Source organism: Bombus vosnesenskii, unplaced genomic scaffold, assembly GCF_011952255.1.
Source record: "Bombus vosnesenskii isolate JDL3184/JDL3185 unplaced genomic scaffold, Bvos_JDL3184-5_v1.1 scf7180000013273, whole genome shotgun sequence".
Taxonomy (NCBI): domain Eukaryota; kingdom Metazoa; phylum Arthropoda; class Insecta; order Hymenoptera; family Apidae; genus Bombus; species Bombus vosnesenskii.
This window is the reverse complement of record NW_022882931.1, coordinates 2,925,127-2,939,905: the sequence shown is the minus strand read 5'-3', so window position 1 is coordinate 2,939,905 and position 14,779 is coordinate 2,925,127. Positions and strand designations below refer to the sequence as shown.

At 39.5% G+C, this 14,779-nt stretch overlaps 1 protein-coding gene across 3 annotated transcripts; it reads right to left on the bottom strand.

Moving 5' to 3' along the window:
- Positions 1–21: 21 nt before the first annotated feature.
- LOC117231688 (importin subunit beta-1) lies at positions 22–13,764 on the bottom strand. Of its 3 annotated transcripts, none has more exons than XM_033490354.1 (7): positions 13,666–13,764; positions 13,319–13,603; positions 12,240–12,298; positions 11,969–12,151; positions 11,542–11,895; positions 9,451–11,462; positions 22–130 (listed from the first exon to the last, which is right to left on the bottom strand). In XM_033490354.1, coding segments are annotated over exons 2-7 (2,670 nt in total). In that variant the 5' UTR covers positions 13,380–13,603; positions 13,666–13,764; the 3' UTR covers positions 22–129. The 3 variants fall into 3 exon arrangements, with proteins under 3 accessions (XP_033346245.1, XP_033346243.1, XP_033346242.1); XM_033490352.1 differs by lacking the exon at positions 22–130 and adding an exon at positions 1,702–8,704 and having other exon boundaries at positions 13,666–13,763; XM_033490351.1 differs by lacking the exon at positions 22–130 and having other exon boundaries at positions 9,447–11,462.
- Between the last annotated feature and the right edge of the window lie 1,015 nt (positions 13,765–14,779).

The following is a 14,779-nucleotide window of genomic DNA, read 5'->3' as shown; positions in this document are numbered from 1 at the left end:
CCTGCTGCGTCTTTTTCTTTCTCACCCTCGCACGATCGTATTACGAGGGTGTCCCTCCGAAGTCGCCACGAAGAGGAGACAAAAGTATTTAGATAGCGTGTGCCAGCTCTTGTAGTGGATTTAGTGAGTTCTAGTTGGACACGAACCCAAAAGGAATTGGATGAATTAGAAAATTAAATCGCTCACTGTTGATCAATCCACTGCTCGCTCAACATTTTTCAAAAATTCGTGCCTTCTCGACAACTGTTACTCTTCTCTCTTAAGGAAACTCACTTGTCAAACGTGTAATCGTATCAAAAGAAAAGAACAAAACGAAAATGAATGAAATTAAATTGAAGAGGTATGCAGAGTGTGCGTGTGTATGTGTATGTGTGTGTGTGTGTGTAAGAGAGAGAAAGAACGTAATGTAATAATTAGTGTGTATGCAGAAAATTAATCCAAATCAATGAATGGTATGTGCTTGTACGTCGTATCTCGTTTCGTCGACAAAGAAAAATTATGGTCGATGAAATTACTCCGGAATTTTTATGGCGAATACACCGATATTGTTCATCTCCCGAATATAGTACATTAAGCACGAGCCACCGGCTTCTCTTTCTTCGTTTGAAAGTGAATTAAAAAAAAGAAAGGTAGAGAAGAGGATAGAGCTCGCGTACGTACTCGCGTTTCACGCACGCGAAAGAGAATCGAGGAAATGCAGGCGACACGACTTCAGAGGCGCGTGCCACGAGGTGTGCCCTTCTAATTCAATTGGGTTAAGGGTACTTAAAGGAGATTAAGAACAATGCTGACACATGCTGCGTGGTGGCCGCATTTCATTCTTCGAACACGCCGCGCGACTTTTGATGTTATTTTGTAATTTTCGATTCGTTATTCTTCGTGGCGGGTCTACAATTAATTTCAAATTTCTCATGCTGATCAAATGTTGCGATTTTTCGCATATCGCTTACTTCCCGCATATACAGTATAATATACAAATATATATATATACTTTTCGTATAAATCTCTTCTTATTTGTATCATTCGTCTATCCCACGTTTCGTCAAACGAATTAATTTGTTGGAAATGTTAATAGTTTGGCGTCGTTAAACTACGTTTTCGGTACTTTTCTACAATAACGAATATCTCCGGTAATGCTTGAAAATCGCGAGATATACGGCTTCGTTCAAATCCAAGGTAATCCGATTGATAAAATAAAGGACCGTTGTCACAGACACAGGCAATTGTTCACGTTTTCCATCCGCGTGTTTGCATACGAACCTCGATCGGACGATAAATTTTTCGCATTTTCGTTATAAGATTACTCTGAACGACGATGTCGAAAGCGATAGGTGAAGATGGGTGGTTATTGGAAAAAAAGAAGTGAGAAAGAGAAAGCTCGATGCCGAAACGACGACTGGTAATAATAGCATTGTTGCGTGTATTCAGATTTAAAATGAATTTTTATTCTGGACAATCTCGTTTTGTCGAAGATAAAAAAAGAAAAGAAAAAAAAGGAGAAGAAATTCCAAATTTGAAAACACATGTGGAAGCAATTCGCATTTCGATGGTCAAATCTTACGGGATGAAACGACCTCGCATTCTTCTCGGAATAAGATTCCATAATTTCTTTTTTCACATACAGAACGCAACTGTGTTTTCTTTCTCTCGTAGTTTTCCTTTTCCCTCGTTCTTTCACTCTTTTTTCGTTTCCCTCGATCCTTTTTTCTTTTTTTTTTTTTTTTTTTTGTCAAGACGATGAAAATCGTGATGTTAGTAGTCGAAATGATTTCTCTCGTTTAATTAATCGTATGGCACTGTCGCTTGGCGATTCGTAAAATTGTTTCTCGTACACACACTGACAGAGTACGATCAGCCACGTTAAAGATTCAACAAAAAAAGCTGACATCCGTGAACAGACGACATGGAATCTACGTTTTAAAGATAATACCAGACGAGTTAATACGAAAAAAAAATGCAAAATATGCGATTTCTTTCTCATAACACGACCTTTGTATCTTGTTTTTCGAAATCAGTATTTTGTTTGTTTATTGTTGCATTAATGTAACCGATCGTACGGTGAACACACTTTCCAAAAGAATCGTCCCCAATCATTCCACGATCGCTCTGGCACTCAGATAAGCGATGCAGCCGATGTGTCACATATAATCGTTGTCATTTGGATACCTTCACAGAACACAGGCTCGGCAAACCACACGACTGACACAGACCGAAAAGAAATGAAAGATACGTAAATATCTTGCGCTACGTAGACATGCCGCACCCTCTCCCATTCTAGAATCATTCATGTAGCAAATTATTATTGGAAAATCAGAGGGAACAAGGGAAAACAATGTCCTCCTAAGTATGTGATATAAGATTCATCTTTTGTAGCAAAATAAAGTTTCCTCGTTGTTGTAATCTCGATTTGCTTGAAGCATTATTTTTCCTGATAATAGTATGATAACCGAGTACGTAATAACAACTTGTGACTTTAACGAAGATTTCGCTCCTTTACAAGGAAAAGTATTATTTTTTATCTAATGCAGATAAGAGATTAATCTTTGTCCAGAGAGTCAAGAAACAAGTTTTATCAGCGATTATTCGTAGCGTCTAATTTGGAATACAAGAAACGGATCGTTAAATTATGGAATAGGCCAAAGGAATTTATCGATTCTTCGATTTTTTACGGCATATCTTCTTTCTCTTTTTTGTCCTTTTATTTTATTTTATTGGTGATAAGGTCGACGTAAAAGCTGAACTCTAGGAAACAAATTGGAGAGGGTGAGCAAATTACAGAGTGGCAGGCTAAATAGGATTTCATCCAACTCGTGTTCTCGTTTATTCGTTTTTTCTTTCTTTCTTGCTTTTGCTTCAAACCCACGTTTATCGCCCGAATTGTTCACATGCGTAAATTATAATGTTTGGTCCGATCGTCGATCGGCAGCACTCGACAGCACTCTCTCTCTCTCTTTCCGCATATCGTCACAAAAAGATCAATCTCACACGCTCATTTTGCTTCTCTCCTCTTCTTTTTTCTCGTTATTAATTTTTTTTAATTTTTTTTTATTAATTTTTTTGTTTGCTTCTCTTTTAATTCTTTAGTTTTTTAATCACACAATATGCATGGTAATGGCATTTTAGCTTTATCTCGACGCAACCCATCAAAAATCGGGAAAAACAAAAATATCTGAAGATACTGATCAACCGTGACACACACACGAAGCAATATAGGCATCACACGATCGATGGATCTTCACTTCTGCCATTACCGTGCAATTTCTCTGACAGTTTGGAACAATAACAGCTCTACACGTGTTGGCTTCGTGTTTCGCGATTCGATCGTTTAAAAAATATTATCGAAAATATTGTCTCGTACGTACAACGGCACCGCGGTTCGAATATCTTAAGAACGGAGACTCTGTTCTGGACCCAGTGTCGCTGAAATCCTCTCGAAAAATAATTCATCTGCGTGATCTGCGTGGATTCATTTTCATCTTATTCACATTGTCGTTGTCATCGTCGTCGTCATCGTCGTCATCGCCGTCATCGTCGCCATCGTCATCTATATAACAGCTTATTTATTTAGTCGTGCGATCTCGTTTTCTAAGTTGGACAAAAATTTCAGCGAAGCACCAGGACATGGATTCGGTGACAGTTCTCCGATCTTTTTAACCGCGTCACGATACAAAATTTATATAACTTTTTTTTCTTATTTCCATCCTTCGTTTCTTCTTTATCTTTTTATTCTTTTTTTTTTTACAAATCGACGATTCGTCCTTTCCCGAACGTGACGCCGCGATTCACGTCGAATCACGAGCCAACTCTTCTCATCATCCCTCCACCACAGTTATCAAATACTCTCTCCTCTTGTGTTTCTCTCTCGCTCACAATCTTTCTCGCTCTCACAGCTCATTCGTTCCTCTCGTCGTTTTTTCTTCACTCGCAGATAACACCCTAACAGGACACATCCCACCAGTAAATTGTGATTTATCTCACAGCGCACATCATCACTGATACAGCGTAATGCACACGCTTTTCAAATTTTTTTTTTTATTCTTTTTAATAATCCTTATAATTAAATACGCTCTCACGTACGTTCCCTAGTGAAGCATCGCACGCACTCTAGGCGTCTCGACGATGAAAAGGCTAACAACTAATAGTTCGATAAGATATTATCGTGTATGAGTTAGTTTCTAGGAGCGAGGCTCTGATCGTGACTCGTTCCCTCGATCACATATAAACGCAAAAAGGAAAACTCTGTCTTTCAAAAACGACCTCAATCGGCGTATATATGTCTTTCTTACATTCATTAAATATAAGTGTTCGTGTGCGCGTTAGGCTAGCTCGAAATACAGAGCAGCGAATATTCCCTTATTAAAACGAATAGACAAAATAATAATTACACAGAAGAATGGCGAGCAAATCTGCTATGTTTGAGATCGTAGAATGGAGAACATGGATCAGCCAGAGCCACGCTTCCTTTAAGGTAGAACATCGACCCCTCGCACACGAGAGTCTCTCCAAAAAATCACAGTCGCATATATAATATAATTTGCATCTTTCGTATTTCTTATTTTCACAACTCGTTACTCGTTACTTCCATCACGGCACGGCCGGCATTTCGTTTCCTAGTTTCCTACCTCTGCTCTTCCACGACCGATCCCTATCTACACGGGTGTTTCCCTCCGTATTTCATTCCTTCCATTTCTGTTAGCCTGTATGCCCTTCTCGGCGGACCTGATAACGTGATTCGCAACGATCACCTCGAAGATACCGGAAACGAACGATATACCCCGTCTTCTAGTAACGTCTTGAAGTAGACGCTTGTTATACGATCATGAAAGAATGCTCTTGGTCACGATTGATCGTAAACTACGCGTGATGAAAAGAATAGTCGCGTGTTCGTTCCATTAATGTACAGACTGTTTCTAAAATAGGTAGTTCAATGGCTATTTTTACATACATTTTACTCGTCGTGAGAATAAAAAGATGTGTCGAATAAGTAACACAGGAATAATTTCTTATCGATCCTAATCGTCGTGCTAGCGTCATCCTAACGACCAGTAGAAGGCTTTTACGAATTCGACCACCCATTTTAAAGACAGCCAGTAGAATGGCGAATGCGACGAAGCGCAACTCTCGATTGTTTGCGAATCAGAAGAACAGGCGAGCGATCGAGTTCTTTATCAAGACGCGGAAAGTCGCGCACCAACGTCCTCTCCGTCGTGGTTCCTCTATCTCTCTCTCTTTCTCGCATTCCCCCTTTCACATCCACATCCTTTCTTTCTCTCTCGTCCTTCCACTCTCCTCTCGCTCTCTTTCTTACGTCCTCTCTTTCCCTCTACTCTCTCTGCTACGTGGAATGTAAAAGAAAAACAGGATACACTTTGCGCCTCGATATTTTGCATGTTCCTTCTTTGGACATTCGGAATAAACCGTTTCACTGTTTCGGTTTCTCGCTTTTCCCCCCTTTTTTCTTAAATACTTTTTGCAGTTTTTTTTTTCCTTGGATTCATCGAGACATCGACTTTGGTAGATCGATGACGGCACTCGTCATCGTGAGAACTGTAAAGCAAAGCTGTAGTTTTTTTCTTTTTCGTAGAAGGAGAAATTTTCGCGATTGGAAGACACCGTGTTTCGTCTGCGAGAATTTCGTTCTGCTCCGAAATCGAAAGGATCCACCGCGAGATAAAACAATGTACGGAGAATTTGCATTCGTGTATAACTGTATGTGTTTGGTGTGTACATGAATGTGTGTATCGCAAAGAGATCAAGGTTTAGGCTCCAGTCTACGTAACGAGCGGCTCGCCGAAACGATTTTTCCCTACTCCTATTTTTATTTGTTTGTTGTTTTGTCAGGTTTCTTCTCATTTTTAAAAGCTAAATAGACGTTTCTCTTTCTTATACGCTAAGTTTGGCAATATCGTTCGCAACAGTAAAAAAATTATATATGTATATATATTTATTTTTATATCCAGACATGGAGCAGACACATTGGTTTCCCTCGATATGTAAAATCGTAAAAAAGATAATCAATTTAATAAAAAGTCTTAGTTTATAATCGTTTCTCGTCAATTCCCTATTTGTCCCTTCGCGTTTCTTCTTACGCCAATATTGTTTCCCTTTTCAACTATTTATTCTTCACTTTATTTTTTAAATTGTTTTGTTTAGTTTTCGTTTATGTGTTTGTTCCGTCGAAACACGTTTACCCCAACCCAGGCGGTTCTTTCATGAAGATACCACCCCTCAGCCTAGATTTCCATTCGAATCTCGCTGCGATCATCGTCAATAATATTCTCTGTTCGATATCGTGTCTGTACGTAAAGCTTTGCATAAACAAGGCGTTCACGGGAAAAATATGTTAAGAATGAAATCACTATAAAATATACCCCGAACATCACGAAAGAACGGTCACACAGTGCGCTTCCGCTGGCAAAAGTATTTGGAATGCATGGCACTAGCACAGCCACGTTTCGACCACGTGACGTAACTTCGTATTATATTATTAGAGCGCCCGATTGCCCGCTTAATCTTTCGTGTAAAATCTTACTAAATATCGCGTTCGTGCACAAAACCATCTACAAGGGAAAGCTATGGAAATTTGCGAGGTTGACTGGCAAGGAAGTGTGCGAGAAAATGAAAAATGTTCGCGTCGTTAAAGGATCCTGAAACGTTTCTGATCCATTCGATATCTTAGTCGTTTCAGTCGATTCGAAATGTTCATGTAATATATGTGTATATATAAGAAAAGGAAAAAAGTATTCTGCGTAATCCTTGCGCGACCAGGAATTTGAAATATCTTCGGTTCAATGTCCGACTTCTGGAACGAATTTATCTATCTATTCCCGTATAACTCGCTTGATCTTATATTGAAACAGCTTACGGGAGCAACCGGACGATATGACGTCGGGTTATATCAATCACCTATCTTTGAAATTCCATCGTTCCTAACTTTTACGCGATCACCGTATTCGTTTTTTCGATGGACACCGGAATAACGTGCGAATAAAGATGAGCAACATCCTCGATACGGTTTTCTTTTTTCATTTGATCATCGATAAACGCCTTCCTACAACAATGCGAGGCCAGAAAGACGAATCTCTTTGACAAATATTCACGCGAAACAAGATCTCGATATCCTTGAGCCCTTTGAATTGAATTGAAGAAAGAAACGAACGATGTAAAACACGTGCCTGAACATCACGTACATAGTATTGTTTCATTGTTAGTGGCAGTGCAAAAAGCTCTCGTCCGATATTCCGTTGGAGAATTACAAAAATACGAATTAATGATATAACGTGATCGCATAAAATTAATTTCGATTACGCGCAGGATTACTTTTGTGTATGGGTGGGTATAATTGTATTATGTATTTTGAGGCTGAATACTCAATCATAATTAGTTTTCTTTCCTCTTTGCAATTCTTATTTACTCGAACGTTCAGGCCGGACGAGGACTTCGGTACAACTCAATAACTTATGCCAGCAAAATATTAATTTTAATGAATCAACAGCAACAGACATTCACATACGGGCAAAGTAACATACGCGGCATCATCATCATCATCATCATCATTATCATCATCATCATCATCATCATCATCATCATTATCATACTATAACTAATCATTTAGATTCTCGCGCAGCACGATCGGACCAGAGGTCAGCAATATTTTGAACCTTCCGACCATATTTTTTTGAGAATCATTCAGAACATTTGTGATGCTATTCACACGCATTCACTCTTACCTTCCTTTTTTCTTTCCCTTTCTCTCTTCCTCTCTTGGGTAAAGTTCTTACCTCCACTTGTGCACCACTTGGCTGCATTAAAATAGCAACCAGCATTCTGACGGCCACTTATTTCGCTCATAAACTTCAAATCACGCCAACAACAGTCATTCGGTGATGCTTCGATTGCTTCGAACGAGTGATGGTGTGACAGTTTAGTAAGGAATCGGAAACAGACCGCGGGCTTCGTTGGCAAAGCTACAGGAGGACAAAAAAGCTAGGAGCTTTACAACGAGTTGCGCATTAATAATTGAACTTTCTCGACGAGACGACGTGTGTAATATAATCGCTCATTCAAAGGTGACATGTTTTATTTTATACACACAGACTCCATGTGATCTTACATGCATACATATTAATAGAACCATCCTTACGTTCAATTACTAGAGCACATTCTTTCTTTAGCAGCTCTACAGTCTCGCTCTCTCTCATTTGGTTTCTCTGCGTTTTCTTCCTCGTTCACACCATTCGTTCTTCCACACTCATTCATTCGCTCTCTCTCTCTCTCTCTCTCTCTCTCATTGGCCTCGATCATCGTCCATTGAAGTCGTCTTTTCCTCAGGTTCAACTTCTCAATCACGCGGGTAGAAGCCCCAGGCTCGTTACCAGGCATACTTGCATCACCGGAACATCTCGGCAGACTTCGGCCTTGGCCCATTCATCGGCAACATCCACTTGCACTCCTCATCATCCGTTGTCGGCAGACATGTATTTATTTTTTCGACCATTTGGGGTTGCGCTCAACGTGTCGGTACTCAAATACCGTCGCCAGAGCAGGGACACGTGCAGACTCATCACCCCATCATCGTCATCGCTTCGAAACTCACGCACATCCATCAACTCGCATCCGCACCATCCAATCTTGTTGTCTTTGTATTGTGTTCGATAGCTCTCTAGTCAAATCAAATTGCACGACAGTACAACCGTGGGGTGATCTGTAAACAACAAAAGCGAGCCAAATATCAATAACTGTCGCTCACTGCTCGGTGTGTGTATGCATATTTTTTTAACGTATTACAATTTTTTTTCTCTTTTATTTAATTTTGTATTGTTACTTTTTGACCTAAATTTTTTATTTTTAGATGGGGTCTCTGTGTCGAGTGCACGTGTCTGTACACGGGGCGGGGCTATGAGACAAAGGGTTCGTAAACAATGACGACAAAACGAAACTGTATTGTACAGAATAGTTTTGAGATGTGAGACAACTTAGGGCTCGTTTTTTAAACAAAGATAAGACAGTTATGTTTAAGGGCATTCAAGCAAAATTTTGTTTGTTTAAACAGAAAGAACTACAACTCGATCCAATTTCTAGAATCAGTATGTAGTGTCCCTAATTTTCCATCACCATGCAGCTGTATTGCATCTTTGCTTCTTTGATACTTTGTACACTCGCGTTTCTTGTTTTCTTTTTTCTTTTTTTTTCTTTCATATCTCCTAAGTGTATAGCATTATAAATCGTTCGTCGAGAAAATAATCTTAGTAAGTTACACAGAAAGGTAGCAGCGTAGAATGAAAGGGGATGTAGTAAAGAATGAAATGGGAAAACGGTAAGTTGATATGGATAACAGGTGATTGAATATACACGCACCACACATAGTCCACACGGAAATTATTAATAATAAAAGAAACGAATAAAAAAAATATAAGGAAACAATTAATAAAGCAATGAAAAATTACTCACCAACTGGACGTAGAGTTAGCAACATTCTTGAGCTTCCGAATCTCTTTAGCAGCCCAGTTAGCCAAAGTTTTAGTCTTCTCAGTACGTGATCGTCTAGCCTTGGTTAAGAACTCCGTAAGTGGTTCAGTTTCTACCATCGGCAAGAGTTTTACTCCAAACACGGTGACAAGGTCACCAAGCAAGCCTACAGAAGCTGCAATATTGCCTTCAGAATGCTCACGGTCCTGTGCTATCGACGTGATGAACTGGATAATGAAGGGCACGTGAGGCTCTACCAGAGCAATTGCCGTATCTGGGCAAGGATTCGATACATCACCGCGCAGTCCTTGCACTATACCAGTATAAGCTTCAAGGACGCCCTCTCGTAATTCGTTCAGATAATCGATCATATCGTAATCGCTTCTATCTACATTTGCTTGAGAAGCCTGAGCCAATGTTTGAAGTACCACATCCAAATATTTCTTGAATTCAGGACCAATACTGAGAGCGACATCACCGAAAACGGAGAAGATTTGAGGCTTCACGGAACGATTGACCGAATTATTGCCAAGATTTTCCAGCAAGAGGGTCATGATCTCATCGCAATAGGGTAACATTTTGTTTTTTAGGGCCCGACAAATGTCTCCGGTCAGACCAACAGCGGCGCAACAAACTTGATATTCTGCATGATTCTTTAAGCCAAGACAGAGATATGGTTTGAATGCATCCATGTACTTCAAGAAACCTTCTCCAAGGACTTCGACTAGAGTCGAAACAGCCATAAGAGCATCCTCTTGTACACCCTCGGCTTTGCAAGAATTCGAGTTGAACATAGACAACAATGCTGTCATTATTACATCAGAGATGTGCGGAGCATCTTCCGGTGTAACTTTACGTAGCACAGATTGCAAAGTTGCGCATAACAACGATTGCAAATCATTATATTGAGCACGATCCGAATGGCTCTGGATATGTGTCTCCATTTGCAGTACCTGCTGCAATCTCTCCAGAATTACCATCGTCGTCTTCTGCACGGTTAAATAACAATCGCGCGGAGAGTTCTTCACCATGTCCATCAGTGCTTCATAAGCAGCCGATCGTAAGTTAGCTTGAGCTCCATCCGGACGATCCGTCGTTTCCAACAATCTCTGAATGATAAAATCAAAGTATTGAGACATGCAACACGTTTCCGGATTCTGTCCCTCGAGACCTTCTGCAGCCTCGTAGCTAGCTTCTGCAAGACCCGTGAACGCCCAACAAACGTTCGCTGCAACGCGAGGTTCTGCCTTCAAACCATTTATCAAAGCCTCTAACAATGGTTTCAGGTATGTCTCACTAATCGCTGCTTGTGGTATGATCTCACAAATTCGACCAAACGTCCATGCAGCTGTGTCCCTTACCGCGACACTGCTGTCGTACATTAGTTCGATAAGCGTTGGCATTGCTTGCTCTACCAAAGGTTTCAAGGTAGCATGATCAACACCCCCAAGAATAGAACCAAAGGCCATTAATGCTGCATCCCGATACCTCCAGTCGTGACTTTTAATGTTATCCTTGACAAAAGGAAGAACAAACGGAACAATGGCATCCTCGCAACAAGAGGATAATAACATTAAACACACTCCGGCAGCTTTTGAGGGATTCCAATCGTCTTCGTCATCAAATTCTTCTTGTTTAGTGAGCTTCTTCATCAAAACAGGTACCAGATACTGCAAAGCGCCCTTTGCATAATGTCTCGATACTTTGACTGGCGGTCTACCACCATCGGTAGCTTCGCCCTCTTCCATGGCTAAATCTACCTCCTCGTCAGATACGTTTGACCAAAACTCAATTCCTTGCAGTGCAACTTCATCGATATCTGACTTCATAGCTTCTAGAGTAATTGGGAAAAGTGCTGGAGCCATATAGGGCTCCATATATTGATAATACAGTGACATAATTTTTACAAGACACTGTAAAGCAGCTACTTTAACTTGGGTGTTTAAGGACTGCGTTGCCTCACATACCACCTCCATAATGAAGTTTCTCTCAGTCTGCATACATAAGCAAAACAGTTAAACTAGATGTTGTTATTAAAAAAAGCCTATATTCTATTCTTGAAATTATACAAACCTCTATCTCAAAATTTCCTTTGGTAAATTCTAATGAATTATAGAGTGCACTCGTAGCTGCAAGGCGAACATAATGCGAGGTACTCGATCCTTTCATACCATGAATGATAGCAGTGAGAATCTCATTAGACTGGGGTACCAAAACATCGCTTTCTATATCTTGACAAATATAACCGATGGCTTCTAAAGTTGCTTCCTTTAATATCTCTGTGCTGTTTGGATTTACAACATTATTGACTAACAGATGAATGACATTGGTCCATTCACGAACAGGTAATTCAGCAACTGCTACATATGCAACACATTGTGCTGCAGAACCTGGCCTGTTGTTCTCCGTTCCAAGTGCCCCAAAAATCTATTGATAAAGAATAACATCATATTGCTTTTACATAGAAATGTATCATCAAATAACTGAAAAAGTTACTTACATTCTTCTTAATATATTCCCTTGTTTCTACAGGAATAGCAAGCCAACGTTGTTGATATTGACATTTTAAATCTGGATCTTTAGATGTAAGTTGATTTTTGAGCTGAAGACCTGCTGCCATACGAGCAACTGGGCTTGCAGTGGCATTAACCAGCACGCCGCTGAGTCTTTGCAAAAATTCATGCTAAAAGAAGAACAATGAGTTTTTTTTATAACTTTTACAACTCTTGCATATTCCTCACAAAGGTTTCTTTCAAAGAAAAAAAACTTACAAGATTAGTTCTTGCTGCCTGCTCAAGAAAGTTTTGAGCTGCTTCCAACTCATTTTTGTCTGAAATTGTATATAAATTACTTTTATAATACAAACATAAAATTATTATAACATAAACATAAATTATATTTATATTATAAATGTATTATAAATATGAACATAATTAATATCGAGTTTTGTATTTATGAAGGTTCCAGGAACAAAAGGGATAATGTCCATTTTTATCAAATTTTGAGTTCAACATTTTTCAACATACTTCCATGGGTGCTCTATCATGGGCCATGTCTCATTGGAAATTAAAATTTTCCAGGTTTTGCAGTAGTTACAAGAATTTAAGATGTACAATGAAAAATGAATAGTTTACATTTTTTTAGAGTTTAGTGTGTTATATATTATTTAAAATTATAAGTGAACGTTGAAAATAGTGCAGAATAAAATAATGTTTTATTTTAATATATGAGAAAATACAACAATGTGACATCATATATTGAAAAATAAATTTTTGTTTTCTAAGAAATATTAAAACTTCATATTCACTCTTTTTTCACGTGGATTATTCATATCATTTCGTTTATGTCAAGCTGGTAAAAAATGTGAAATAACGATAGAGGTTAGAAAAGCAAGATGCACTACTCGCAGTGCCAACCGACAACGGGGACGTGCAATACGAGTAACCGTCACATGGGACAATACTTTTTCGGTCGCGAACAAAGCCCCTAGCAACAGCCAAACGGAATACAATGCGACGTATTTTCGTATAAACGACAGATCCCGATTAAACGTTAACATATCGACGCCAAACTATTCCAAATGAATCAAAGGAACCATCAATTAACGTTGGTACTAAGTACTCCATGAATACACCGGAAGAAGTATAAAAAGGACGCGCACGCGGTAGGACTTTACTTTTCCGGGCAAGGTTGCTAAAACGATAAGAAGGAGACAAAAACGAAGTATTTACGTCGTTCATAAAGTAACAACGATAGCAACATTAAGAGCAACAAAATAACTGAGAAAAATTAATCTTAATTCTAAGATGTCGCCAATAATCTGAAGTACTGATTAATCAAAATGACTTACTCGAGGAGACGGTTCTCTCTAGAACCTGGATAAGCTGTACTGTCGTTGGATCCATTTGCATGATTTCAGCTTTTTTCGTCTATCGATTATCAGAAAACGTAATTTTTTATGCCTCGATAGGAAATGTCTCGTTGTCGCTACCGGCAGACAGCCACATGTAGCCACCACCGAATCAACTAGCTCAACGACGTACCCCCTTCTACCCACTTCCTGCCAGTACTCGATTTCTGCTTCCTTCCACAACGTGCGGCGTAGTAATACCTGCGGCCTTTGATATTCTCGCGCCTAGTACACGCAAACGAACCTTCTGATCATTAACTCGACACAATAATATACCGAATGCATACCTTGTACTTCCGTCAAACCCTTGCCGTGAATTTCGTAAACGTTGCAAAGCTACTGTCACGAGCGTCACGTTTCTTCAACTGATCGTCGTGTCTCTTCGTGCACGGACTATTTTCTTTGTGCGCCGTACAAAATTTCCTTCGCGCACGCGCACATAGAGACGCAGGCGCCATCTACTCCATCTGCTATCGCTGTAGCGCACGCGCACTCGACGCAGCCGTTATGCCGGTTAATTTTGAAATCGTGCACTTAAAGTTGTAGATTGTTTTCTTTCTGCTACTAATTTCTTTTCCTGTATTAATACTGTTACGTCCGGTGACTCACTACGGTCAAGGCGTTTATCAGATGTCCACATATAATTAAGCGGGTTGCAATAATCCTAAGGAACGATCATAAATCAAGGCTTCTGGATTTTCCGTTAAGACCCCTAAGTGCCATAAAACATCGTTGAGTCAGAAGGTTCCTTATGCTTTATCAGGTAAACATTGGGGAAACCGTGAGTCAGTCAACATATCTGTACTTCATCTACAACTACAGGTCAGTCGACATCTCTAGATTCGACCTATGACTACAGATTAGTCATCATCTCTGCACTGGGTTCACTACTTTAACTTAGCAACATTTCTTTACCGGGTTTGTAGCCGTCAATCATTCACATACTTAACTTATACCTTACGCATTAGCGTAGCTATCTTCTTTAGAAAATTGTTGGAAATATATATTATCTTTGAACTGTTAATCAAGCATTATACTCATTAAACTATCTCTATTATCCTAATCGAAATAGGGGATCGATCTGTTCGTGACGTCGATTATTCTAATCGTAACGAGAATTTACGACTTCCGTTGACGCGCTTCCTCGCGATCGCGTCTCCCCGCGACTGGTCGATAAAACAATCTGTTTCATTTTTTGTGAAACTAATAAAGAGTTACACTGCTGTCATAGACACGTCAGGATACTGACACGAAAGAAGAAAGGGCGTCGGTTATTTTCATAGATTTAATGAAACGATATACAGAATACATTTGCTTTCGTAATGCATCGCAACGCATCGTCCGCGTGCCTTACCATCTATATCACATATCAATTTTTCTTTTATTTATAAAATATAATGG

What these genes read in the sequence shown, in the direction of transcription:
- LOC117231688 (XM_033490351.1), bottom strand. Translation starts at nt 13,379, where the DNA reads ATGCAAATGGATCCAACGACAGTACAGCTTATCCAGGTTCTAGAGAGA. An exon ending in AGGCAGCAAGAACTAATCTT is followed by an intron (nt 12,152 to 12,239) that starts GTAAGTTTTTTT and finishes TTCTTCTTTTAG; the next exon opens with CATGAATTTTTGCAAAGACT. An exon ending in AAGGAAATTTTGAGATAGAG is followed by an intron (nt 11,463 to 11,541) that starts GTTTGTATAATT and finishes TTATGTATGCAG; the next exon opens with ACTGAGAGAAACTTCATTAT.